This window comes from Panthera pardus, unplaced genomic scaffold (genome assembly GCF_024362965.1).
Source record: "Panthera pardus isolate Hobbes unplaced genomic scaffold, ASM2436296v1 HiC_scaffold_13, whole genome shotgun sequence".
In the NCBI taxonomy this organism is placed as follows: Eukaryota; Metazoa; Chordata; class Mammalia; order Carnivora; family Felidae; genus Panthera; species Panthera pardus.
Window position 1 is genome coordinate 201,655,147 of NW_026526688.1, and position 27,840 is coordinate 201,682,986.

The 27,840-nt window shown below is 56.2% G+C and overlaps 1 protein-coding gene across 4 annotated transcripts in view; it reads right to left on the reverse strand.

Moving 5' to 3' along the window:
* The window catches only part of ACOX3 (acyl-CoA oxidase 3, pristanoyl), a 42,236-nt gene extending 22,631 nt beyond the window's left edge, over positions 1–19,605 (reverse strand). For all 4 annotated transcript variants that reach the window (XM_019453808.2, XM_019453807.2, XM_019453806.2 and 1 more), the window contains exons 1-8: positions 19,484–19,605; positions 13,185–13,342; positions 12,622–12,855; positions 11,430–11,504; positions 10,976–11,065; positions 8,476–8,619; positions 3,988–4,076; positions 1,085–1,181 (exon numbers count right to left, since the gene is read on the reverse strand). In XM_019453808.2, coding sequence (XP_019309353.2) covers positions 1,085–1,181; positions 3,988–4,076; positions 8,476–8,619; positions 10,976–11,065; positions 11,430–11,504; positions 12,622–12,855; positions 13,185–13,328 — 873 coding nt within the window. In that variant the 5' untranslated portion in view covers positions 13,329–13,342; positions 19,484–19,605. The remainder of the gene's footprint in view (positions 1–1,084; positions 1,182–3,987; positions 4,077–8,475; positions 8,620–10,975; positions 11,066–11,429; positions 11,505–12,621; positions 12,856–13,184; positions 13,343–19,483) is intronic.
* Between the last annotated feature and the right edge of the window lie 8,235 nt (positions 19,606–27,840).

Genomic DNA, 27,840 nt, shown 5'->3' on the forward strand with positions numbered 1-27,840 from the left:
CCGGGCACCCCGACCTCCCTCACCTCTTGCCGCCTCTCCCGGCTTCGCTTCTTTCATTCTTTAGACTTTTCTTCCGCAGTCACACCCACGGTGGAACCGGCGTGGCCACCTCGCGAGCCCGCGCCTGCCGGAGGGCGTTCCCCACACCCCACACGCGCACGACACTTTGGGGGTCACCCCGCCGCCTCCTCGCACGCAGAAACCCGGAGGCTCAGGGAGCTTCGCTCCGTGGGAGCCAGAGCTGCGCCCTCTCCGGAGATCCCGGGTGCATCTCTGGGAAACGTTCTCATGTCTCTGCGGCGTGCCGCACGGGCCCTCGGTCGGGTCTTCTCCCCGTCCTCGGACGCTCTTCGCCCCTGCTGCTCCCACACTTGCCTCCTCTCGCGCTGCTTTGGCCTCTGCTGCGCCTTCCGCGGACCCCTCCCTCGGGCCTCCCAGCCTCTGACCCGCACCTGCTCGGTTCGTCCCCTCCTCGTGTGCCTTCCGTTCCTTCGCCGTCTGGTTAGCGTCTAGCGAACGGTTGATGTTACTCTTTCCGTTTCGAAGAGACTCTGGTGTCGTGCTGACTTCTCGTCCCTAGCGCCCGTGCCACGCTTCCTTCCAATCCTGCCGTCCCGACTCCAGTCAGGCGGTGCGTGTCCTTGGACAGAGTCCTCCTCCGACGGGCCCACCTGACCTCAGACACCGGGAGGCGACCAACTGCTCCAGTGTGTCCGTGACCACCGTGTGTCTATCACTCAAAGGACTCCGGGATGTGGTGAGCCCCGGACACCAGAGAACACTGTCACCCCCATTTGGGATGGCCGCCACACGCCCTTAAACCCTTTGGGGGAACAGCACCAACAGGGGGCAGCCTCCCTGAGCAGCCCTGGAGGGCTGGGGGGGTGAGCAGCGTCTGGCATCATGCCCTGGGGGTGCAGGGGACCCAAGTGCCGCCTTCCTTGTTGGTGACACTGGAACCTGAACCGAGCGGGTTTGCTACTGGCCAACCCAGCTGGGGCGGGTCTCCGGGCAAGCCCCGGGAGCGTCCTGTGCAGCAGAGGGCCTTCCACCCGCGAGCTTCCCCACCTGGAGACACCTGTACCTTAAAGGGGGTGACGTAGGTACCCTCGGGGGTGACGTCTCCAGTCTGGTTCAGGAGGGCTCGGCGAGGAATTCTCACCTTGTGGAACATGGCAAATCTGTGGGGAGATATGGCAGGACTTCTGGTGACACGGGGCTCTGGCCCTGGCATCAGTCTCCTCTCCTTCCAGAAACCCAGTCAAGTAAGGGCAAAGGAAAGCCAAAAGGGTGCCAATCCCCCAAAGAAAAAGAAAATGGGAGAAGATAACAGAGACAGGAAATTTCAACGAGTTTTTCTAGCTAAAAAGCTTCAATAGAGGCTGCATGGGTGGCTCAGTCGCTTAAGTGTCTGACTTCAGCTCGGGTCACAATCTCACAGTTCGAGCCCCGAGTCGGGCTCTGTGCTGACGGCTCAGAGCCTGGAGCCTGCTTTGGATCCTGTCTCCATCTCTCTCTGCCCCTCTCCTGCTCTCACTGTCTCTGTCTCAAAAGTAAATAAACATTAAAAGAAAATGGTTTTTTTTCTTTTTTTTCTTTTTAAATTTTTTTAATGTTTATTTATTTTTGAGACAGAGAGAGACAGAGCATGAATGGGGGAGGGTCAGAGAGAGGGAAACACAGAATCTGAAACAGGCTTCAGGCTCCGAGCTGTCAGCACAGAGCCTGACGTGGGGCTCGAACTCACGAATTGTGAGATCACGACCTGAGCCGAAGTCGGCCGCTTAACCGACTGAGCCACCCAGGCGCCCCAAGAAAATGTTTTTTTAAAAAGGTTAAATGAAAAAATGTGGTGTGCGTGAGGCGGGGCTCTGGGCCAAAACAATGGCCACATACTGGGAATCATGAGCCAGGTTCCTGACGCTGCTGGGACAAAGCTGGTCGGTCAAGAAAAAAGGAGACGACTGACTTTTTTCAGGTTCTCACCCTTCAATTTCATACCAGAATCCACGATACGATGTGAAAAATGAACAAACTAAGGTTTTGAACTCTCGTGTGACACAAACGAACACCGTTACCGTATCAGTGATCCAAAAGCAAACAAATCCGTTTCTTCCGAAACGCTGAGAAGAGCCAACTCACTCCCACGTCACTTAGGGAAGCTATTTTTTATTGCTGTCAGGTTGGGAAAGCCTATTCCCTTGTCTAAGGGACAAGGTCAGGCAGAGGACTGGATGTTCCATAACCCGAACAAAAACCCCAAACCACCTTGTGAATACCGAGAGCTCCCACGGCGACCGATCTCATGACCAAGAGCACTTTGAGTGCCATCCAGAACGCTCTCTGGCTCACCCACGGGAGACGGCGGTTTAAAGCATGGCGTCATCGAGCCAGAGGGGAGCAGGGTGCCAGTTCCGCCCAAGCAGGGTCCTGGCCACCCCCTCCCTCCGTCCGTCTTCGTCTAGCGCCCACCCCCTCCGGCCTGGCTCACTGACACAACCACCGCTGGGCTCTCTGCCGGGCCACGTCCTCAGTCTGTCCTGCACGCGGGAGCACGGGCCTTTCCAAACTGCTGACCGGAACGGGGACGCCCCGCACAAGTCCCTTCAAGCCCCCAGCCCCTCAGAGAGATGTGGGGAGCCCTCAGACAGGGGCCCTGCCGAGAGCCGGGGGGCACCCGCCGTGACCCTCAAACAGGCCAGGCTCTCCCGTGGTCCCCGCGCAGGCAGCCCTCAGAGCCCGCCACCCCCTCCAGAGGCCCATCAGGACTCTCCTCTCACCCCCCCTGCAGGGGGTACCGGCCCTCTCCCTGCACCACTGCAGGGCGGCCCCACTCTGCAGTGACTGCCTGCTGTCCACGTCCTTGCTCAGCCACCTACTTCTCGGTGCCAGTTTCTGTGGGTCCGATTCACCCTCTTATGACGGGGCCATCGGGCCTGGCACCTGGCGGATGCTGAGAGAGCCACGAGGCGGGCCGACAGCAGGTGACGCGCTGTCCCCTGGGTGCCGCTGATCTCTACGCCACTCCCCGCGTCCAGGCCGGCCTTCCAGGACCCCCGGGGCTGTGCGCAGGGCGGGCGGGAGGGGCCCCCTCCCAAATTCCTTAGGAGGCGCCCAGGGGATCTGCAGGTGAGGGATGCTCGGCCCCTGGGGACCTCCAACCTCCGCGGGCCGCCCTCCCGAGCACGAGACGAAGGGGAGCGGCAGACGGGCCCCGCTGGGAGACTCTGAGGCCCTGCCGGGATCGGCCGCCTTGTCCGGGCCTCGTGGGGTGGCTCCGACCGGGCGTGGTGGAGGCCGCGGGGGGCCCAGACGAGGCCCAGACGGGGCCCCCCCCAGGGCAGTGAGGGCAGCCATCCACCTTTTAAGAGCAGACTGGGCGCCAGCACCCCCAGAGAGCTCCAGCTTCTTGCTTGAAAGCTGAGGAATGCTTCTTCGAGCACGACTGAAAACTCCAAGCGCCCTTTTTAAGGAGTGGAAAATCTTCCCCTGTCGTGCCACAGGAGCTGGAACAAGGCTGAGCCACATTTCTACTTGTGCAAGAATTTGCTGGAGTTCGACCGAAAGCACAATCTCACACACTCTCGTCTGGGCATGTGCGGACCACAAAATCTGTTCCAGAAACAGATGGTGGCCAGCCCGCGGGTGTGGGCGTGACAGGGGCTGTGTGACCCCAGAGTGTGTGCAGCACGATGTGTATATGACACGGGGTACGTGGGACACAGGGTGCATTGGACACGATCTGTGTGCATGTGAGAGAGGGTGTGACACAGGGTGTGTATGTGACACAGCTCTCAAGTGACAGGTGACGTGTGCGTCCCAGCACGCTTTCCTGGCCCCACAGGCGGCCGGGAGGGTGAGGACAGCACTGAGGGTCCTGGGGGCTCCCAAGCTGGAATCAGCAGGCACCAGAGAGCCGAGCAAGCACCCTCAGGTTAATGACCCTGCAGAGGAGACCGCGGCCATCGGGGCCGGGCACACACTCACCCGTTGTCGATGCCGTTCAGCCCAAGCTTCTTCCCTATGTCGCCAACCATCACCCCCGGCATGGGAAGAAGGGTCTTGGGGTTCCGGATCTGTACGAGACACAGAAAGCCGCAAACGGCAGCTGTTAGGACCACACAAAAATCTCAAGAAGACGTTACAAAACCCCGGTGACTAAGCCGTGGGCTCCCTTCGTGTATCTGCAGGGGGTAAGTGGTGCCCTTCAGAAACGTGACCTCGTCTGGGATCTTTGCGACTCTAATTAAGTGAAGGATCTGGAGACGAGGGGGTCCCGGATGACCCAGCTGGGCCCCAAGTCCAATGACAAGTGTCCTGTAAGAGACAGAGGAGGGGAGGACGTGGGGAGAAGAGGGTGCGGCCACCAGGGGCTGGGACGAGGCAGGAACAAGATGTCCCCTAGAACCTGGCGGGGGGTGGGGGGTTCGACACGGATCTCAGACTGCCGGCCTCCCGGACCGTAACCGCCTGCTGTTTTAAGGCCCCGGTTCGTGCCATTTGGCTACAACGGTGCCGGGCCAGCAGCTGAGGAGTCCTCGCAGCCTGGAGGCCGTCCGGAACACCCATGTCACGTTCAAGTCGGCCACCGGGCTGGCGCCGGGCTGTAGCGAATGACAAGATGGCCGTGCACCTACGTGCGGGGGGAGAACCACCCCCAGATTGGCTTTGGGCGACCGGTAAACACGCTTCCCTAAGTACAGGTGCGGCGAGCCGACAGTTCTCACTGTGCGAGCTCCGTGCAGGGACACGGAGCGTCCCCCCTGAACACCTTCACGGGGGCGATTCCGCACCCGCTGTGAGCCGGCACCCTCCCCCCGACCGCCGGGGACGAGGGCGCCTGAGGCCGGCCGGCTGTCCCTCCCAGAGGGCGCCCCAGGCATCCAGCGCACGGGTCGGCCCCACCCCAAGAGGATCACCCAGCCCGAAGGTCAACAGCATCTGGGAGCGGGAATACTGAGCCTGCACTATTGGGAACTTTTATTTTAGAGGAACACTCTTCTGCCTACACTGGTCATCACGATAACGGTATTTTGGGGACAACGAAGGCTGAACCCCCAACGCAAACGCTCTTCCCCCTTCCGACTCTTCGGTAAGACCCAGTGACAGTTCAGACGCTACCCTTTTATAACATTTTAAAATAGAAAATCGCTGGTAAGAAAGCGCACATGGAGAGAAGAGGCACTAAAAGAAAACAAGCCGGTGCGTTTCGGGTCATCGCACAGAAAAATACCGCCAGGGTGGGTTCCGGTTCACGGGGAAATCTACGATGGTGCGGTGGCCCCAAATACCGCGCTGACCTCCCAGTGAAGGAAAGGAGGCGGACTTGAGTCCACGGCAGAACGCGTTAATGTCAAACTCCTCGAATAAACCTCATCGCGTGGATTTCCGTATCGCATTGCCACAATCTGCGAAGGCTCCCCGCCTGGTATAGAACCAACCTGCGACAAATCGCGCCGCGTCGGCGGCGACCTGTGAGGTGCGTCACAACCCTAGAAGAGTCTTGTGATCACTCCTTTCAGGCTCTCTCCCTCCACGGGGACAGGGAAGCGCCCCCCCGCCCCGCCCCACCCCCCGCGAGCCCCGGCCTGACGCACACTCGGCCTCAGAAATGCTCCCCTGGATGGAGGCACGACACAGCCCTGCTGAGTCCCTAGAGCACGGTGCGTAAAGAGTCTAAAACACCACGGCGCTCTCGACCACGGCACAGAAAGACTGAACAGGGCCGAAAGCTAGCCAGTTTCCCCCTAGAAGTTCACGTCGGGTACAAACACACACACCCAGAAACAGCAGGGGGCGGCCTGAGGTGAACCTGGTCTGCAGTGGCTCCGATGTGAATTGGAAAATAAGGACACGAGCAACAAGGGAAAAAGGGGCTGGAATTAAAACCCTTTGCGCCTCCAAGGACACGAACAAGAAAATGGGACGACGACCTACGGAACGGGAGACAACCACCTACCGGATAAGGGGTCGGCCTCCGGGACGTGCGGAGAGCTCTCCGACCCCAACAACAGAGACAAACCGCCCACTTCAGAAATGCACCGAGGGCACCTGGGGGGCTCAGCCAGTGGAGCATCCGACTCCCGATTTCGGCTCGGGTCACGATCCCCGGGCTCGGTGCTGACGGTGCAGAGCCTGCCTGGGATCCTCTCTCTCTGCTCCTCTCCTGCCTGCACGCACTCACATTCTCTCTCTCTCTCTCAAAATAAACAAACTCAAAAAAAGAAAAGAAAAGAGACTGAAAGAGACTGAATGTATGGCACCGATGGACGGCCTCCCGACCAGTGACACTGGAGCTCTGACCCATAACCCACAGCAAACAGTGCAGGCGGCCAAGCAAGACGCCTGTGACGGTCGGTTAGAGATGGGGTCACTTAGCTTGGCAGGATGCTAACAGCTTCTCCTCTTGTCCTGCTGCCAGCCCGGGACCAGCCTGAGAAAACCAAGCCCACTCCCCCGGCCAGACGCAGTCACTGCCCCAACCTCCCAAGGGACAGTGGCCAAACCTCCCCCTCCAGGCAGCACACAACCTTTGCCTTTCCCATAAGGGAGGTCTTGGCTTATTTCCACAGGGCAAGGGACTTGAACAGACATTTCTGCAAAGAAAATATACACGTGGCCAACTGGCACACGAAAAGATGTTCAGCATTACTGGTCATGAAGAAAATGGGAATCCAGAGGCGCCTGGGTGGCTCAGTCGGTGGACCGTCTGACTCCTGACTGCAGTTCAGGTCATGACCCCAGGGTCGTGGGATCGAGCCTCCCCTCCCCCCGCCCCCCGCCCCCGTCGGGCTCCGTGCTGAGTGTGGAGCTCGCTTGGGATTCTCTCTCTCCCTCTGCCCCTCTCCCCTGTGCGCACTCTCCAAAAAGAAAAAAAGGAAAAGGAAATGCACATCAAAAGCACAACAGGGGCGCCTGGGTGGCTCAGTCGGTTGAGCGTCCGACTTCAGCTCAGGTCATGATCTCACCGCTCGTGAGCTCAAGCCCCGCGTCGGGCTCTGTGCTGACAGCTCGGAGCCTGCTTCAGATTCTGCGTCTCCCTCTCTCTCTGCCCCTAACGCACTCTCATCCTGTCTCTGTCTCTCTCCAAAATAAATAAATGTTAAAAAACAAAAACAAATACTACCATGCCCACTTGTGTGCGTATTTAAGAAAAAAAGGAAGATACGTATTGGCGAGGATATGAGAAAATCTGAACCCTCACGCACTACCGATGGGAGTATAAATTGGCAGAACCGTGGAAAGCAGTACAGCAGTTCCTCCAACAGTTAAACACGGAATCACCCCAGGACCCGGCACTTGCGCTCCTGGGTGTGGACCCCCGAGAACGGAGAACACGTGGTCAGACAGACAGGTGCTCGTGAACGTTCACGACAGAAACAAGGTGGAAACAGCCAGAATGCCCATCAGCAACCAGGTGCACGAACGGCGGTCCATCCACACGAAGGCTTATCGCCCCCCTTAAAAAGCACGGAAGTTCTAACACATACTGAGCACGTTCTGACAACGTCGATGGCCTTCAGAAAACAGGCTGAGGCACAGAGGTTCACGTTGGAGGGTTCCTTGCGTGTGGAACGTCCAGTGCAGGCGAATCCGTGGAGGCAGAGAGCAGGCGAGCGGTTGCCGGGGGCGGGGGGGGGGGGGGGGGCGAGGAAGGGTGCGGGGCGCCCTCCCGGAGACGGAAACGCTTTAGGACTAGACACGGGTGCAGATGCCCGACACTGGGAAGGCACCAAAGGCCCCTGAATTTCGGTTCACTTCGTATTACTTGAATTTCACCTCAATGAGGACAAAGGGACGCGGCTTACTTTCTTCTCTTCCGAGAGGCCCCTCACCCGGAAGGTCTTAACAAGAATGCCAGAGTGGGGTTGGGGTGCAGGGCAGCGGGGCTTCGGTCAGGATCCAGGTGGCCGGGACAGGAAGGCCCGGAGGAGCTTCCGGAAGCTCCGGGTTCAGGGACACCGCAGCCGCCCCGGGCGGTCGGGAGACAGGCCCCACCAGGGAGGCAGGAAGCCCAGGCCTGGTCATCGGTCCCAGGCGCCCCCGTGGCAGTAGCTGCTGCGTGTGGCCCGGGAACAGGAGACGTCAAGGCCCCGGAGTCAGACTTTACGTCGGCACGGGAGCCCACATCGGACGTGCTGGGTCAGAACCGCAGGAAGGCGGGGCCGGGAAGCCCAGGTTTGCGAAGAGTGTCTGGAAAGATGGCGACGTGGCCACGGGAGGAACAGGACGACTCTGCCTCAGACGACCTCAGGTCTAGACCAGGGTTGACCAAGCCCGGCCCACCGCCATCGGGGGCCGGATAATTGCCTCTTGGGGGTGGGCGGGCCGTCCTGTGCGTTACAGGGCGTCCACCGCGTCCTTGCGGTGTGCTCACTGGAAGCCAGGGGCGCCCCCGCCCCAGCTGCGATGAAGGCGCCTGCCGGTGAAGCCAAGCGCCCGTGGGTGAGACCTCCCCGCCGAGAGCCCCCTCACCTGCACCAAGAAGGAGTGCAGGCCGTGGCAGCGGCCCCCGGGCGTGTACAGCTGGGCAAACACCACGGCGTGGGTGGCCGTCTTGCCCATGTTGCCGACCCAGAATTTGGCGGCCTCGAAGTCCGGGGAATGTAGGATGAACTCCTGCGCGAGGGGAAAAAGAAGGTTAGAGCCGTAGTCCAAGTTCCAACGAACACGCCAAACACGTGCAGAATCCCACGTTCTCTGCTCAAAGTCCCCGAAGAAGAGCAGAACCGAGCGAACGCTTTAGCTCCCGTGTGGCACGAGGGGGGACCCGTACACGGAGCGGATCCCTGGGTGTTGTGACTTAACGAAGACACCGGTACGGAAAACCACTCCGGGGTCGGACGGTGAAACATACGCCAACTTCTCCGGAAGCCGGCCGGTGCCCGGGGAGCGGTCACCGCGACGCTCGTCTTCCGCGGCCCCTCCTCTGTGCGCTCCTCCCTGACCCCTCCCTGGGCTCTGACCAGCGACAGACCTTCTTTTCCCACGGTCTCCCCCCGCCTACGAGCTCCATGAGGGCCACGTGCCCAGGAGCACAAGGCACCTCAAGACATCAGGGTGAGTGAAGCCGGGGGTCACGGGAGGGGCCGGGAGGCTCGCCGGGTATTCAGCAAGGCAGGAGACGAGCAGGGGAGACACGGGGCGGGGGCCCTGGCTGGGGGCCGGGAGGGTCCATGAGTCGGGTGGGGTAGGGGAGCCTGTGAGCGATTCCAGGGTTGGGCGGGGGGCTTGACAGCTGGACAAAGCCAGAGTCCGACGGCGAGCTGCCTCCCCTGTAACCTGCAGGCCACTGCGGGCAGACCCCGCGGGTGTCCTTCTCCCCGCAGGTGGGAAGCTGTGAAGGGCACACGGGGAACCCCCTCGTGCCGCCCAGCGGTGTGCACGGGGTCACGGCCTCCAAGCGCACCGTGTGACTACCTCGCAGATGTTGACGCCCCGCTGAAGAAAAGCGGGGGGATGGGGGACTGGAGTCCCCCCTCTGCTCCCCCCTCTGCAGGCGTCCTCCCTGCATGTGGCGTACCGCCACCGTCCCCTCCAGGTCTCCATGGCCCCCTGGCACACCTAACTTCTTCCGGCTGTCCGTCCGTGTCTCTGCTCCGGCACGAGGGATCCCCCAGAGCAAAGATTCACGTGTCACGTTCACCGCTAGCTGCCCGGTCCCTGAAAGCAGTGCCCGGCACGTAGCAGGTGCCCGACCAGCGGCCCACAGAGGACTTCGGGCTCCCGATCTCCCCCGCTGCGACGTCACGCTCACTGAAGTACGGGTGCCGAGAGGAAGCAGGTCAGAAGCAGGCCGCCCCATGGACGGCCAGGCTTCGCCCAGGCCCCCAGGCCACGTGGGATCTGCCCTCTCCGCCTCCCCACTTAGCACGGAGAGCCCTCGGCACCAGGGGGCAGAGAAAAGAGACGGGGCCGGGCCAGCAAAACCTGGGTTCGGATAGAGGTACCTGGTGGCTGAAAGGCCAATAGAAAACCCAAGAGGGCTGTCGCTGACGGCTCTCTGCCCGCCGTTCTCCGGCACACGGGACCACGGGCACTGCACCACGACCGCCTTCCCCTTGGCCCTGCCCTACCCCGCCTCAGCCCCCCTCGGCTTCATGGCTCTGCTCTGCTGGCACACAGCCCCTCAGCACACAGTGTGCACGGAGCCCACATCACTGAACGCATGAAGGAAGGAATGAGAAGCAAATACACAAGCACAGGGCTTTACTTTCCGTTACACGGACTCTTGCAAACCACACTACCGACAAGGGGCAGGCGAAGGGCTCCTGGAACACTGGGGCAGGTGCAGAACAAGCAGCGGGGACCGCGGTCCTCGGAGGAGCGGACGAGACTGACCCGGCGGTGGGAGAGGGGCCGGGGGGTGGGAGCGGCACAGCACGGAGGCCACGGGCGGAAGCTTCCCGACCCGTGCGCCCCATCCTCTCCCTGCCCTCCCTTCCCTCTGCGCCACCAGCCACCCGATAAATCACGACCCCATTTGCGGACACGTGTCTCCCCGAGAGCGAGGACAAAGCCCGCGACCGCACCGTGCTGCGACCGACACCTGCACAGGGACGTGCTAGACGGAGATGCGGACACGGGAGGCAGCGGCCAACGGCGCAAACGCCACACACGTCTGCACGCGGGCCACGGGATGCAGGAGGGCGGTGGGGCCGGAGGGGCCAGACACGGGGGCAGGAGTGGACGAGGCAGGCCCCGGCCGGCGGAGCCTGGCACACACAGGGGGCAGGGGCAGCCAGCAAAGACCAGCGCCGGGGAGAGTCTTCTTCACGCTGTTGGTTTTGTAAACGATCCGGGCCGCGTCCAAACCCCAGCAGGCAGGTGAACAAAGAAAGGAACCTCTCCCCCCAGGAGCCGCCACCCTCCCGGGTGAGGGGTCTCCGTGTGCACGGTAGAAGCACACGGGTCTAAAGACGGGTTTCTGGGCGTAAGGACACTGCATCACACGCGACGCGCACGTAACACCTACCTCCGTGGCGGGGTCGTAGTGAGCGGTCGTTCTGATGGCCTTGGCGTTACTCCCGTGACTTACTTCAGTCACAGCAAAACATCCAAAAATCTAACGCGGGAGCACAAAACAATGTAAGGCAAGAAAGGTTCCAGGAGGGACCCGCTGCTGTCCTTCCTTGAAGGACAAAACCCCAGGTCAAAGCGCTAAATCCCCACTCCCCCGCCTGACCCACCAGGGTGTTAGGGACACCACGTCCCCCAGCCTGTGAGGACGGCGGGGTAGGTGAGGTGACAGCCGCCTTGCCAGGGCCGTGGAAGGAAAGGGAAGGCCTCGCTTCGACGGCAACAAGCTAAATGCACCGGGTGCTGGGGTTTCGGCACACACGGCCCCCCGGAACCTCCTCTGGCACGCGGCCCTTTGCAGAGACATCTGGGGACCACGGGCTCACGGTCTGCCGGGACTCTGAGCTCACCTCCATGCTGAGGATCTTGGGAAGGTATTCTAAATGTCTTTCGGAACCAGACTTGTAAATTGCGAATCCAAAAACCTGAAAATATAGAATCATCAGAGAAACCGGTGGCCGTCAAGGAGTCCTGAGGTCCCGGGGCCTCAGGAGCCACACGCGCTTTGACACTCGTGGCAGGGAAGCGGGGGGGGGGGGGGGGGGGGGATGGAATCCGTGTCTGGTACGCTCAGCAGAAGCACTTCACACTTCAGATGCCTTCAGGAGGTCCCCAGGGGCCGCGGACAGGGGGAGACGGCAGGGGACAGGGGAGAGGAGGGAAAAGGGTGCACACGGGCCACACGTCCCACCCAGCCGCACACACCTCCCCACCTCCACCCGTGTGCCGACGGGGGCGCTGGCGTCTCCCCAGACCTGCTTTCCCTTCCCTTCTTGTTTTTGGCTTTTGGGGGGGGGTTCTTTTAAGTTTTTTTGGCATAAAAGCAAAAGAGTCCCCCAAAGCTCCTTCTCTTCTGGGGTTTTCACTGCATGGCACTCCCGTCGAGGACTCACGTATGCAAATTTGCACACACAGCTGGAAGAAGCTGGACTTCTCCCTCAAACATCACAAGATCTGCCCACACATTCTAATCTCTGGTTTTGTTTCCTATATTATTTTTTTATTTTTGAGAGAGAGAGAGAGACAGAGACAGAGACAGAGTGTCAGCAGGGGGAGGGGCAGAGAGAGAGGGAGACACAGAATCCGAAGCAGGCTCCAGGCTCCGAGCTGTCAGCACAGAGCCCGACGCGGGGCTCGAACTCACAGACTGTGAGATCATGACCTGAGCCGAAGTCGGACACTCAACTGACTGAGCCCCCCAGGCGCCCCTCCTATATTATTTTCTAGAAATCTCTTAAGAGAGCAACGGCTGGCTGGCTCCATGGGTACAAACAGCACGTGACTCTCGGTCTCAGCGTCGCGAGTTCAAGCCCCAAGAAAGTGATCTCTTAAAGAAACCTCCCCCAGACACACACACCCCACGAAACCCTACGAGCGAGCAAACACCAGCCGCCGCCACTCCCCGCGGGCAGCGTCTGCCTCTCGTGCGCTGAGGACCCTCTCTTGCACCTCCTCCTCCCGCCGGCCCCGGACGGCGCCCTCCCCCGCCTCACGTGGGGCGTGAAGGGCTCGATCCCCTTGGCCTCCTCGCCGCCCACTCACCAGCAAGTGCAGCAGGAACTTCTGAGCCAGGGACCAGTCGTACGTGCCCAGGCAGGTGATCAGCGTCAGCACGGACAGCGGGTTCCGCACCATGTCCTCCACGCGGAGGAGGGCGCGCCCCAAGACCCGCTTGCAGCGGAGGAAGGTCAGCTCTCGGTGCTTCTCCAGGGAGAGCTCGTGGCCGCGGGAGCGGGCGAACAGGGGGTCGTCCTCCAGGGCCGAGAAGATGCTCTTCTGGAAACGCGGGAGACGGGAACGGCCGGCTCGAAGGCGAAGGATGGCCGCGCGCCGCGCTCTCGCTCCAGCTCTTCCAGAGGCCACTGGTGCCGCGGGACACGGGCGACCCCTGCAACCCCGGGGCGGACGAAGGCCCCTCCGGCCGCGGGCACGGGGACCTGAGGCCTCAGAAGCTTAACCAACCTGTGTTCGCCCGGGGTGGGGGGGGGGGGCCTCCGAGGACACGGGCCAGGCCGGGGGCCAGCTAGGGTGTTTAGGGTCCTTAGGGGCCGCAGGGCCCCCTGTGCCCGCGAGCCAGATGCCCGGCATGCTGCCCAGAGCCTCACCTTCAGGCGCAGCATGTCCTCGCCTTCCAGGAACAGCGCCAGCTCCTTCCAGCAGAAGGAGGCGCGGGCGCGGTAGGCCTGCAGGGGTCCCCCGGGCAGGTCCGGCAGCAGGGAGGCAGCGTCGCCTTCCGACGGGGCCGCCATCGCACCGCGTCAGCCTGTGGGAGACGCGGACACCGGAGTCGGCCGCGGTGCCCGCTCGGCCGCCCGCAGCGGCGCGACAGGCGGGACAGACACAGACGGACTCGGAAGGGCCGGCAAGAGACGGTCACCGCCCGAGACCTCGTGCCCCCCTTCCCCAGAGAGAAGGTCAGGAGGCAGCCCCGGGCAGCTGAGGCCAGAGGACGCCTCGCCCTCTCGGGGCCACCGGACCCACCCCCGAAGGCCATCGACCCCGCGGTCCGGGAGGCCGCCCTCTGGAGTCCGGCCAACACCGGCCAGTCCACTCTGGCCGCACAGGACGGCCCGCCAGGGCACGGGACACCTGCCAGAGAGCCTTTGAACACAGCCTTTTGCCCTGAACTCTCCCGACGGACACACATGTGGCTTCCCACCCACGAAGCGGGCACCTTGCAGCCCAGCCCTCCTGACCAAACAATCCTCCCGGGTCTTCTCAGAGGACTGCTCCTTTCCCGCCGTGGATTCCCACTGGATTCGAGGAGCGGCGGGAGAGTGGAGTCCCGGGCGTGGACACCCCCGCCCCCTCCCCCGCCCCGGTGGACGCCATCTAGGACGCTGGGTTCCGAGTTGCTCAATTTTGCCCAGAAGCAAACGGGAACTTGATGAAACAAATCTCTTGATGAAACAACCTCGTGTGTTTGTTTCCACGTGAGAGGGGCAAAGTGGGACGGGGCCTTCTGAGCGCCCGCGTGGCTGTCGGGGACCGTGCCCTCTGTGGACCGTCTCTTCTGGAACCCTCCCCCAAAGCGCGAGCCCACGTTCACGTCCCTGCTGAGGGATGGAGAACCTGAAGCTCAGCCGGCACTTTCTGGGGCTCCCGGGGCTGCAGAAGGGCAGCTCCCAAGCCCGAGTCCCCCTCCACAGGCGCCACCTTGTGATGGAGAAGCATCAGCACAAACTAAACCAAACGCAAGCAGACGTTAGACGGTGAAGACGGTGAATCACCAGAACAGAAAAGAGGAGAGCAACAGAGAAAACCGACAAAAGGCTGGTTCTCCGGAAAGACTGACAGAATTGACAAACTTTTAGCTAGGTTGAGCCAATCCAAAAGGGGACATTACTACCGAGCCTAAGGAAACAACAATGATTCTGGGGCACCCGGTGGCTCAGTCGGTTGAGCGTCCGACTTGGGCTCAGGTCATGATCTCCCGGTTCGTGGGTTCGAGCTCCGCGTCGGGCTCTGTGCTGACAGCTCAGAGCCTGGAGCCCGCTTCGGGTTCCGTGTCTCCCTCTCTCCCTCTCTCTCTCTCTGCCCTTCCCCAGCTCGTGCTGTCAAAAATAAATAAACATTAAAAAAAAATTTTTCAAAAGGGAGGGGTGCCTGGGTAGCTCAGTTGGTTGAGTGTTCGACTTTGGTTCGGGTCATGATCTCGTGGCTCATAAGTTCAAGCCCCACATCAGGCTCTGTGCTGATGGCTCAGAGCCCGGAGCCTGCTTCAGCTTCTGCGTCTCCCTCTCTCTCTGCCCCTCCCCCACTTGTGCTCTGTCTCTCAAAAATAAATAAATGTGAAAAAAAAAATCAATAGACTGCCCACAAAGAAAAGCCACAGGGCTTCAATTGTGAATTGTAGCAAACATTTAAAGAAAAATGCCGTGTCCACAGTGTTTTCCAAAAGACAGGAACAGGGTGACCCACGAAGCCAGCAGGAGACAAGGGAGTCGTGCCGCAGGAAATTAAGGCCAGGTCAACATGTGAAAGCCAATCAGGGTAAGACACCACGCCAGCAGAATAAAGGACAGACATTCACGATTGTGCCAACGTGTGCCGGAAAAGCATCTGACAAAATCGCGCACCCTTTCGTGAGAAATTCTCAACAAAGTGGAAACAGGAGGAAACTCCCCCCACCTGGTAAAAGGTGTCTACAAATACCCACAGCTACCCTCACACTTCAGTAAGGATTCATCGCCTTTCTCTGAACATCGGGACCAAGACGAGGATGTCCGCTCCGCCTCTCCTAACCAACATAGTGCTGGGCATTCTAGCCACCGCAGTTACGCAAGACAATGAAATCAAAAGCATGCTAATCAGAAACCTCTCTCTTATCTGCAGATGACATGATTTTGTATATAGAAAATCCTAAGGAGCCCACTAAAAAACCATTAGAACAAATTAGTTCGCTCAGTTTACAGGCTACAAAATCAACTGTATTTCCATATACCAGCGATAACTCCAAAATGCAATTAAGAAAAAAAGTCAACTTACAACAGCGTCAAAAACAATAAATTCAATAAAAAAAAGTGTAAAGCATTTTTGAAAGAAACCTGAGACCTGAATAAACGGAAAGGCACCCCCCTCATTCATGAGTCAGAGGGCTTGATGTCGTCGCAAAGCCGACACTCCCCAAGTGATCTGCAGAGCCCCTGTGGCCCCAGTCAAAAGCCCAACTGGCTTTGTTCTCCGGGAATTGAAAAGCTGATCCTAAGATCCATGTGGAAATTTAAGGAACCCGGGATAGACAAAACCGTCTGGAAAAAGAGCAAAGTTGGAGAATCCATTCTGCCTGATTCCAAGACTTGCTGAGAAGTGACAGTGATGAAAACATCACGGCGTCGGCAGAAAGTCACATGTGTGTAGACGGACAGAACAGAACTGAGAGTCTGGAAGTAAACCCTGAAATGTAGGGTCAACTGCTTTGGGACAAGGACGCCAAGACAACGTCATGGGGAAGGAACAGTCTTTTCTCAAACGGTGCCAGCACCCCAATGTCCACGTGCAAAGGAATGAGGGCCAACTCTCTCTCTCTCTCACACACACACACACACACACACCACTGAACTCAGAAGGGACACAGACTTAGATGTACAAGTTAACACGAAAACCTCTAAGAAGAAAATGTAGGAGTAAATCTTTACAATCTGAGGTGAGCCAAAGCCTTCTTGCACAAGCTATAGAAGTAGCTAACTTAAACTTCATCAAAAAACAAAAATAAAATCTTCTGCTGCAAAGGCTGCCGACGAGTAAGTGAAAAGACAAACCAGAGAATGGAAGTTATTTGCAAATCACGTATTGGTGAGGGACTTGTACCCAGACTGTACGAAGACTCTTAGCGATGAAGACAAATAACCCAACTGAAAGGCCTCAAAGAGAGTTTCTCCAAAGACTACAATGGCCGACGAGCACATGGAAAGACGCTCAATATCATGACCCATCAGAGAAGGGCAAACTGAACCATAGTAAGACAGCACATCATAGCCACCACGATGGCCACGATCAACGGGATAAATGACAAGGACGGATGAGGACGTGCAGAAATTAGAGCCCGTCCACCTCCTTCAAAAGTTTAAATATACGGTCACCATGTGACCCGGCAACTCCGCTCCCAGGGATACGCCCAAGAGAAATGAAACATCCGCACAAATCTGTGTGCCGGAAGGCTCACAGCATTTTTATAATACCCCCAAAAGAGGAAACAACTCCTACATCCATCAACTGACGGATGGATAAACACAATGTCTTCTTCCCAGAGGATGAAATGCTCTTTGCTACAATACGATGAACTAATGAACGTGGGCGATGTTATGTTAAGGGAAAGAGGGCACACACAGGAGGTCATCCGTGCCGTGACTACTGATGCAAACTGTTCACGTTCAGCACAGGTACGTACGTAGAGACAGAAAGTGGATCGGCAGCTGCCAGGAGCCTGGAAGGGACTCCTAACGGGGCCAAGGTTCTTTTGGAGTGAAGAAACATCCTGGAATTACGTAGGGGTGATGGTTGCACAACTCTGCAAATACAGCACTGAATTGTACAGTTGAGATGGACGGATTGCATGCTGAGTTAGATCTCCACAAAGCAAGACTGTTTTGGAAAGTAAGGCACCGAGGGCGCCTGGGTGGCTCAGTCGGTTAAGCGTCCCGACTTCGGCTCAGGTCATGATCTCGCCCTTCCTGAGTTTGAGCCCCGCATCGGGGTCTGTGCTGACGGCTCGGAGCCTGGAGCCTGCTTCGGATTCTGCGTTGCCCTCTCTCTCCGCCCCTGCTCCGCTCATGCTGTTTCTCTCTCTCTCTCTCTCTCAAAAATGAATGTTTAAAAAAAAAAAATTTAAAAACAAAAAGAAAGTAAGGCACAGCTGTGGCAGAATCCAAGTGCACAAAAATACAAGCTATAAAGTCCAAGGGGAACTTGGGTCTTTCCCGACCCCCCTGTCCAGGCTGCATCCCTGTCTCCTCGTGCTCCCTCCCTGCGGTCCAGGACACCACACCGCTGTCCCTTCCTGCTCCCCTCTGGCTCCTTGCAGACTCCCAGCCTCGGCTATACTCTCACTCTGCAATACCTGCTGAGATTGTCCCTGATGCACGGAGGAGGCTTCACAGACCTGAAACGAGACCCCCACACTCATTTGGCAGTTTCCTGGACATCCCTCCCCTCTGACGTTCTAGAGTTCCGCAAGCTCTGAATGTTCAAACCCAGGGCTCCCTGACCCAGCCTTTCCTTCCGCAGACCCAGGTCCACACTGCCAGTTCCCCCGGGTTACCGGAGCTATCAAACCTGAGAGCCACGCTGGACTCCCCTTCTCTGCTTGTCCCCAAACCTAGTTGGTTACCAAGCCCTCCACTGCACCTCTATAATGGCTATGGAATCATTTCCCTCTGCAACTATTAAGTCGATCACAATACTGTCCAATCATTGAGCAACCACTGGGTGCAGGTGGGTGTTAAGAAGTTACATGATCTCGGGGCGCCTGGGTGGCTCAGTCGGTTAAGCGGCCGACTGCGGCTCACGTCATGATCTCGCGTGATCTCGCGTGAGTTCGAGCCCCGCATCGGGCTCTGTGCCGACAGCTCGGAGCCTGGAGCCTGTTTCTGATTCTGTGTCTCCCTCTCTCTCTGCCCCTCCCCTGGTCATACTCTGTCTCCCTCTGTCTCTCAAAAATAAATAAAACATTAAAAAATTTAAAAAAAAAGTTACATGATGTCAACGGTGCTGGTGATGCCATGTATTATCAGTACTCTTAACTCTCCAACTCTTAATTTTCCAGATGAGCAGACTGGAGCTTGTTGGCGTGAAGTCACCCAAGATCCACAGCTGGTATCGCACCCGGTCTCAAATCCCATGACCCAAAGCAGCCAGTAAGATCCCTAGGTCCCCATGCCACCAGTGGTCACCAACATCACCGCAAGATTGTGCAGCTGTTACCAACCAAGGATTCCGGAGCCACAATGCCTGACGTTGAGATGCCCAAGTCAGCGCCGGCTTCCGAGTTGGGTGAACTCAGCCTGTCGCCTCACCTCTCTGTGTGTCAGGGTGACCACACGGAAATGCTGGTCTGCTGTCTAGTATCCAGGCTGCTGCAATTCACAGGGGCACTGGAGCAGTCCCCGGCAGGGCATCACTGCAAGAGCAACAGCCGCCTTCGCTCAGTTTTCCTCTGGGGGGCACAAGAGGTGACTCTAAAATGCGGATCTGATGTGATCATCCTCCCTTTAGGGGACAGCTGTGTGGTGACCTCGGGGGGGGCAACGTCCACACTCCTCAAACTGTCTCGCACGCTTAGCGGCCGGGTCCCCAGCGCTTGCCGTCTCGCCCCCAGCAACCCACCGCGGGAATGGACTGTGTCCCAGGATCTTTGCACCTGCCGACCCCACCCAGGAACTTCAGGTGGTTTCAAAGTTAAGGCCTTTGTTAGCAGAGAAACCGCTTTAGCTTTGCCAGGCCTCCAGGATCTGTGCGTCACCTTCAACACATGAAGGTCTTTTGGGAAACTCCCTTTATCCCTGACACCCGTACCCCCACCCCCACCCCCGCCTTAAAAGTATATACTCAATTGCTCTGACAATCCCAGGGCAGCAGCCCTTTCTGCTTGGGGGCCCTGTCCCCAAGCTTTAATAAACCTTTCTTTTTCTTTTTTTTTTAAATGCATAACAAACATCTCAAGAATTTCTTGACCCTTCATTCCTGGATCCCGGATCCCATCAAATCACATCAGAGTCAACTGGATTTGGCAATTCACCGCATAGAGAACAAGGAAGAAGTTAGAAGGTTTCCGTTGAAAGGGAACTGAAAGATGGGCAGAGTGGTCGTGGGAAGAGAAGGATGACCGCCCCCCCCCCGCCCGCCCAGCTCGGGCCAGGCACTCCGTCCCCTGCCACGCGCGCCCCGCGGCCCCACGGAGTCCGACCTTCGATCTCGCTCGCCCTCCCGGCAGCTGGTCCAGCGCACACAGCGGGCCCCCAATAAATGCCCTCTGGAGCGCGCGCACGTCCGCGGGCGAGCGCTTGCAAGACCTGGCCCGCGCGCGCGCACCGCCTCCGGCCCACCGTCCGGCCCTGACGTCATCACCCCGCGCCGCCCCCACGCCCTCCGGGCTCAGCGAAAAGGCGGCGCGCGGCGGAGGCTGGCGGGGCGGTCTCTGGGCGCGGGCGGGCGCTCCTCCCGGCCCCTCTCTAACTGCATCGGGGTGTTTGCCTAACGTGCAGGGGCCCCGGGCCGACTCCAGAGCGCCGGCCTGACACCCCCGGGCGGAGCCTGCGCCTTTTCCGGTGACCGAGCTGGAGCAGGTGCCCGAGACCGCTCCAGACCCGGCCTGCTGCCCAGTCCCCGCGAGCGTCCCCCGGCAGCGGCGCCCCGGCCCGCAGCCCCGCGCTCTGCCCCCACCCCCGCCTCGCTGCCCCGGGCCTCTCTCCTGCCGCCGGGTCACCTGCACCCAAATCCTGGTCTCGGGCTGTTTGGGGGGGGGGGGGTGGGGGGAAGGGAGGTCCAAGCTAAGACACGCAGGGCATGGGAGCCTGCCTCATAGAGCTCGAACCTGATGTGGAGCTCAAAGGCCAGAGGAAACGTAGGTAGAATCAAATGTCCTTCTGGCCGGGAACCCATGGACAAATCCCTGACGCAGGCAGAGCGTGACATTCCCCCAGGAACTCCACGTGGTTTCAAAGTTAAGGCCTTTGTTAGCAGAGAAACCGCTTTAGCTTTGCCAGGCCTCCAGGATCTGTGAGTCACCTTCAACACGTGAAGGTCTTTTGGGAAACTCCCTTTATCCCTGACACCCGTACCCCCCCCCCCCACCCCCGCCTTAAAAGTATATACTCAATTGCTCTGACAATCCCAGGGCAGCAGCCCTTTCTGCTTGTGGGCCCTGTCCCCAAGCTTTAATAAACTTTCTTTTTCTTTTTTTTTAAATGCATAACAAACATCTCAAGAATTCTCTCTTGACCCTTCATTCCTGGATCCCGAATCACACCAAATCACATCAGAGTCAGCTGGATTTGGCAATTCACCGCACAGAGAACAGGGAAGAGGTCCGAAGGTTTCCGTTGAAAGGGAACTGAAAGATGGGAAGAGAAGGATGACAAGTTCAGTGTTGAGATGTGTGACATTTAAGATGCCGGTGGGCGATTTTCGTGGAGATGCTCAGCTGACGCTTGGAAAGTCTGTCTCTGTTCCCACCGCACGTTGCAATACCTTCTCATTTGTTCCGTGACAACGCGTCTTCACAGTTGTGAAGCTGTTACTCCCATCCAAACCAGACTTCTAGTTGGGATATGTGGAAAATGCTGCGGTTCGGAGCTGACGGCCAAGAAAGAATTCTTGAGATGGCTTCAGTGCAAAAAAAGTGGTTGTATTTTTTTTTTTTTAACGTTTATTTATTATTGAGAGACAGAACATGAGCATGGGAGGGGCCGAGAGAGGGGGAGACACAGAATTGGAAGCGGGCTCCAGGCTCCGAGCTGTCAGCACAGAGCCCGACACGGGGCTCGAACTCACGAACCGTGAGATCATGACCTTAGCCAAAGTCAGACGCTTAACCTACTGAGCCCCCCGAGGCGCCCCAAGAAAGTGGTTGTATTAAAGCACGGGGACAGGAACCGTGGGCAGAAAAGAGCTGCCCTGGGATTGTGACAGACGACGGATTATATACTTTAAAGTTGGGTGGGGGTTAGGGACTTTTGGAAGGAAGGCAGAGGCAGCTGAATCCAAGGGAGATCGCATGTACGGATCTTCCTGAGTGGAAGGGGTCATCTGTAGGCTTGAAGTTATGGCAGCCAAGGGGTCTCAGCACCAGGTGGAGAGACAAGGGAGAAAACAGCAAAACAGGATTTGAATAACAAAAGGAAAAAGAAGTTCATCAGGTGCCTGGGTGGCCAGTTGAACATCCGCCTCTTGATTTCCACTCAGGTCATGATCCCAGGGTCATGGGACGGAGCCCCATGTTGGGCTCCACACTGAGCATCGAGCCTCCTTGGAATTCTCTCTCTCCATCTGCCCCTCTCCCCTCATTGTCTCTCCCTCTAAAATAAATAAGAATAATAATAGAACTAAAAATAAGCCCAAATAAGAGTCTTTTGGTAGTTGATAAAAATCCTCTCCAGTCCAAGAGTTTAACCAATCATTGAAAGAAAGACAGGGATCGTCTAAAGAGCCAATCTGAGTGTTCATGTCAGTCAGAAACCCAAAAATATTCCTGTGGCCATCTGGAATGTACACGCAGCATTCTGCGTTTATGAGAGTACGAGTTCCACCTCGTGCAACTGTTCAAACATCTAACGCCATTCTGTTTTGCAACACTGCCTTATGCATTTGTGTTATCTGAGTATTTCTTAGGGAAATGCTACTCTGTGTCATTTAGGACTCTGGCTGCGTACTTATTAGGAGCTTCCACGTGCCAAACAACATCCTCCAGTCCCAGAGAGGGAACAAAGCTGGATGCTCCGTGGTCATGCCTTAGAAACAGAGCGTGTCCACTGTCGTTTTAAATTTGGAGGGTTAGCTGTGTTGGTGATGGTTTTGATAATGGGTCCGGGCAGGCAAAACCCAGAGTACAGTGGCCTGTACTATCCAGCCTGGGGGAAGCCGTGGCCACAGGTTAGAGCTGCACAGCCATTGGGCCCTGTTGGGAGCCAGCCATCTGGTTCTGGGCCTCCTTGAGCTGCAGTGAGGACAGCAAGGGTCATTCGGGTCTGGAAGCCAACTTTTCAGGGGACTGTGAATGCCAGGCCAAACATAAAATAGTAATTAATTTTTAAGGCTTGAGCCATTTGCTGAGCTATTTGTGGAATAAAAGACAGTCCGTTATGGGACGCCTGGGTGGCTCAGTAAAGCGTCTGACTTCAGCTCAGGTCATGATCTCGCGCTTTGTGAGTTTGAGCCTCGCATCAGGCTCTGTGCTGACAGCTCAGAGCCTGCAGCCTGCTTCAGACTCTGTGTCTCCCTCTCTCTCTGCCCCTCCCCTGCTCCCGCCCTGTCTCTCTCTCAAAAATGAATAAACATTTTGGGGCGCCTGGGTGGCTCAGTCGGTTGAGCGTCCGACATCAGCTCGGGTCATGATCTCACGATTGTGGGCTCGAGCCCCGCGTCGGGCTCTGTGCTGACAGCTCGGAGCCTGGAGCCTGCTTCAGACTCTGTGCCTCCCTCTCTCTCTGCCCCAATCCACTTGCATTCTGTCTCTGTCTGTCTCAAAAATAAATAAACATTAAAAAAAAAAAGAAAAAGATGAATAAACATTTTTTAAAAATTTAAAAGGACAGTCCAAAGGACGGAGGGAGTCCAAATCGAGGGACGATTTCTCTTAGCAAGGTTTTTGTCACTTCAGTGGTCTTTTCTGTTCCACAAGGAAAGGCCTCTATCCATCTAGTGAAGGGGTCTTCATAAAGCAATAGGTACTTACATCGTTTACAACATGGCATGTGTGTAAAATCTAATTGCCAGCAGTCTCCAGGATATGTCTGCCGCCTGGGAACTGACCTTCAAGGGGGCGGGGGGAGTGAATTGCACCCTCTGGGTTTGCTTGCCTGCGAGTAGCACATGATTGACAGGCCCGCTTCGTGCGAGTGGTTAATTCCCTCAAAGGTGTTGTTACCCATCTGTTCCAAGGCCTTTTCACCCAAATGAGTAGCCCGGTGTAACCCCTGTATTATCTTCCTTTGGTTATTTTTGGGGGTGTAAAGATTTTTTTCCCTGATTATTAACAAGCCAGTCCTGTGCATTTTTTGAGTATCCTCGTTCCTGGGCTACGTGAACAGCGGGGCTATTCCTGGGCTGTCCGAATAGCTTGGAGTTATGGACTTCATTGGACTTAAGACCGGCGTAAGACTTAATATTTATTCTGTGCCATCTCTTGGCCACGTAGCCTGACAAATAATTTCCTTCAGATCCTACGTTCTCATCCTTCTGATGTCCTTTGAGGAGAATTGCAGCTACCTCCTTAGGTAGGCATACAACCCCAAGAAGAGCAATCATTTCAGGCCTCTATTTGGGGAGTCAGGGCTTGATTATAATCCCTTTTCTTCCACGGTGCTCCGTGGGCATATAGGACTAGGAAGGCATATTTGGAGTCGGTACAGATAATAATTTTGAGGCCCTTTGCCACCTGTAAAGCACGAATGAGTGTTACCAACTCTGCGTTTTGGGCAGACGTGTTTGCTGGGAGGGCTTTGACCACAACAGTCTGCATCAGACTGGCCACGGTGGGCCCAGCTTTTCTTACGCCCTTTTCCATGAAACTGCTGCCATCACGTAAGCCAACCGTTGTCTGCATTTTCAATACGGGAGTCTTTTAAGTCTGATCGGCTAGGATAAACAATAATCTGTGAGCAGTCACGTTCTGACACGGAAGTACGACCATCAGGCCCAGGCACAAGGGCAGCTGAGTTGAAAGTCTGACAGGTTTTAAGTATCATTTCAGGGGTGTTTATAACCATAGCCTGGTATTTAATAACTCAGCCTCTGGTCATCCGTTGGTGGCCTTTGGTCTCCGAGACACCCTGGACCTGATGTGGGGTCCTCACTGGCAAGGACGGTCCTGTAGTGAGTTCTGAGGCTTCTGCTCCCAGGAGGGCTGTTGTATGCTCGGCTAACGCTTCTATTTTCAACTTTACATCAATAGAGGTGGCTCCTAGGACAAATATGGCTAAGGGATAAAACCATCAAGAAGCCCTCTTTGAGGGCTAGCCTTCATAATATCCTCATTATGAGGAATCACTGGCAAGTGGGAGACTTGTCTCGGGACATAAGGGCATTCCCAAGTGCACCGTCCAAACCAATCACAGGGAAAGGGGAACCATCCATTGTCTCCACAAGTCCACAGTTATTCCCATGGAAGGGGGGGTCCGCTTTGGTTTTTAAGGAGCAATTTTGTCATCCCGGCTACACGGAGTTGGTCAAGGTGACAGGCGAGTCATACAATTGCTGGGGAACCCACCTCATTTTCCAGCTGTTCAAATCATCATATGCCCGTGGGGGCCTGTGACCCCCACAGAATACAAGCATGAAGACTGTCTACACCCGAGCTACTGTGGCAGATTCTCTTAAGTGTACCTCAAGTTGTCTAGCTGAGGCAAACAACAAACATTCAAAGACAAACCAGGACGAGAACTCAATGTCTGCATAGTTTTCCTCTCTCAAATCGCCCTTATTTCCAGAGAGAGTCAAATTAAGACTAATTTGTTTGCAAAAACAAGGCCGATTTTAACAAATGTGGCCTAGTTATTTACCTAAGCTCAGCAAAAATAGCGACTGGCCACATAGATCTCTTAAAAAAAATTTTTTTTTAATGTTTATTTATTTTTTTGAGACAGAGAGAGAGAGAGATACAGAGTACGAGCAGGGGAGGGACAGAGAGGGAGGGAGACACAGAATCCGAAGCAGGCTCCAGGCTCTGAGCTGTCAGCACAGAGCCCGACGCGGGGCTCGAACCCATGAGGTGCGAGATCATGACCTGAGCTGAAGTCGGACACACAACCTACTGAGCCACCCAGGCGCCCCCAGGTAGGTCTCTTAAAGTTGCCTTTGCTGAAACTTTTATAAGGAATCTCAACTGAACTTTTAATAGCCTCTCTGGCCCAGAAGCCAAGCCAAGTACTTACATCAGACAGGCCTGCAATACCTGTAAATTTGGGTGAATTCCTCTTCACCAGGTCCCCAAGATATCCTGAGGTTCCTGCACCTGCCAGGAAGTGACATGCTGTACTCACCTGGTAAGGCTGCTGGGAACTCTGTAAGCAAGGTATCAGGCCAACACATCCAAGGGACCCTACTGGTGCCACGCTTCAGAGAGTCAACCTTAGTTCCCTAATGCTGTTCGGTCATATCTGACACCATGTATGTCCCTCTGAAATATGGCACTGCAGTCAAAGCCTTGTATTTCCAACGGTGTCCTGTTAAATAAGGTTACGGATCATCAGAGACCTGGTAAAGTAAAACACAAAAATTGGGCAAAGAAATGAGGAAACAGTTCTGCGCACGTTTTCTTACCAAGAGCAGACCAACAATCTAAGAAAATTTTGTATCCGAGAGAAGGCAGAATTTCAATCTTATTCCAGTAAACTTTAAAAGTCCATTCATTTCAACCTTAGTCCATCCTGAGCACACATAAAATTCCTTTCCAAAGATTTCCCTTCACAAAACTTCCACGACTTGCCTTCGCGTTCAGATTTTGCCCGAAGCCCTTTCTCTCCCAACAACCAGTCTCGTTTAGGATAAGATTACTTTCTTTTACCTTCAACACAAATGTGTTTCCACACCTTACATCTTTCTTACAGTTGCTTCCCGTATTTCCGTCAGTCTCAATTACACTTGGCAGAATTTTAATGCTTAGGAACCATAGTCTCCGGGGAAAACTAAGTAGTAACCAATCGTGAACTGTTACACCAGAATTCTTTAGATGGCGAATTTGTGGATACACTTAAGCACAAAGCATGTTTTCCAACAGACCCAAATATCCTTAGTTTCTCTGCAATAAGGAGTCAAAAGCAGATAAACCTCACGCTCAGTAATCAATGCTCTAGCATTTTATCCTAGTTACGAAAGACTTAGCTGTCCAATGGATTCAAGCCCAGTTTATCATCCAAACGAAACATTGAAGCTTCAGGTTACCAAAGACTTTGAAAGCTACCCTAACAATTACCCACGAAAACTTAGAGACAAAAGCCACCATTGTATCAAGTCATCCTTTTGCTAATTTCAACAGAGATCACGTGAGCTTATTTGACCTTTAGCAAACCTAGGTAGAACACGAGTTTCATACTTAATGCTGATAACTCTAACGACGTGTCCATTTCAAACTTAAATTAGATGGAATTCAAATTATGTTCAACCTGGGTCCACTTAAAAGTCAATCAATCCAGGGGCGCCTGGGTGGCTCAGTTGGTTAAGGGTCTGAGCGGCTCAGGTCACGATCTCGCGGTCCGTGAGTTCGAGCCCTGCGTCGGGCTCTGTGCTGACTGCTCAGAGCCTGGAGCCTGTTTCAGGTTCTGTGTCTCCCTCTCTCTCTGACCCTCCCCCATTCATGCTCTGTCTCTCTCTGTCTCAAAAATAAATAAACGTTAAAAAAAAAAGTCAATCAATCTGTTCCCCGTTGTCTTTTTTTTTTTTTTTTTTTTTTTTTTTTAACCTGGGAACTCCGGTGGGGAAATCCGAAGTGGGCAGTCCAAGGGGGTGCTCTTTGCTTCTGGTCCTCCAGGGTGGGAGAAGGAGCCAATGTTACCGGAGGCACGGAGTCCAAGGGTGGCATAGAACCAGTTATGCAGGCTGCACCCGAGGTGGTGCAGAAACAGGAGGAGACAAAAGAGGGGAGGTGCTGTCAGGAAGCAGAAAGAGCATTCCTGGTTTTCAATCAGCTCAGACGGATGAGCAGAAGCCGTGTTTCCCGCCCCCCCCCCCCCCCCCAAAGTGGAACCATGCTATCCAAGTTGGGCTGGAGAAGACGGGGCATTTCCCCGAAACAAAGGGAGATTCGGCAGCTGCTTAAAGTCCCCGTCCTGAGGCAGACTCACCAAAGACCGTGGTTCCAATTACAGCCATCAACCCAGGAAATGAATGAGGGAGAAGCCCCCACATGTGTTAGGAGGAGGAACAGTGAGAAAGAGTAGCGTCCCCTTTGTCAGGGATGGCCTGTATTTCCTCCAGCAACCTGGGTTTATTCGGAGGAGGGCTGTTTAGATAATAAGAGGCCCTTAGGCCCCGATTTAGAGGCATGAAGGCCTGGACCTGGGGTACCTCGGTCCATTTGCCCTGTTCCCTGCAGAAGAGATCTAACTGCTGGGTCCCTACTAAGGCCACGCAGAGTTAGAGGACATTAGTCCTTTCCCGAAGTGTTTCCAGGGGGTTAAAAGGCATCCCAAGAGAGAGTCCTTGGGGACCGAGGAGGAAGCTCCCATGCTCCTAGAAAAGTAGTGAAGGTCTGTTACCGAGAAAATCCCTCCACCCCCAACACCTGGGTGGAGTCCCACATGCAGGACACGTCAGAGGTGCCTGGTGTCAAAGTGACCTGAAGCGTCACTGGCACAAAATCGCTACGATCACCGCCTGTAGGAGGGAGGCCAGCCCTCCCCCCCCCCCGCCCCCCTGCGCTTCCCCATTGCCTTCTAGACTACAGCGGGTGCCGGTGTATGGACTGAGTGTGCCTTGCTGAGAAGGCCGTGCTGAGCCTTGGCTTGAATCCTCCCCTCAAGACAGGAAGAGCCTTAGATCATAGAAAACTTCCCTCTTTCTGTAACCTCTGAACCCCGTGCCTGTGTTGAATGTTGCACTTCTCATGTT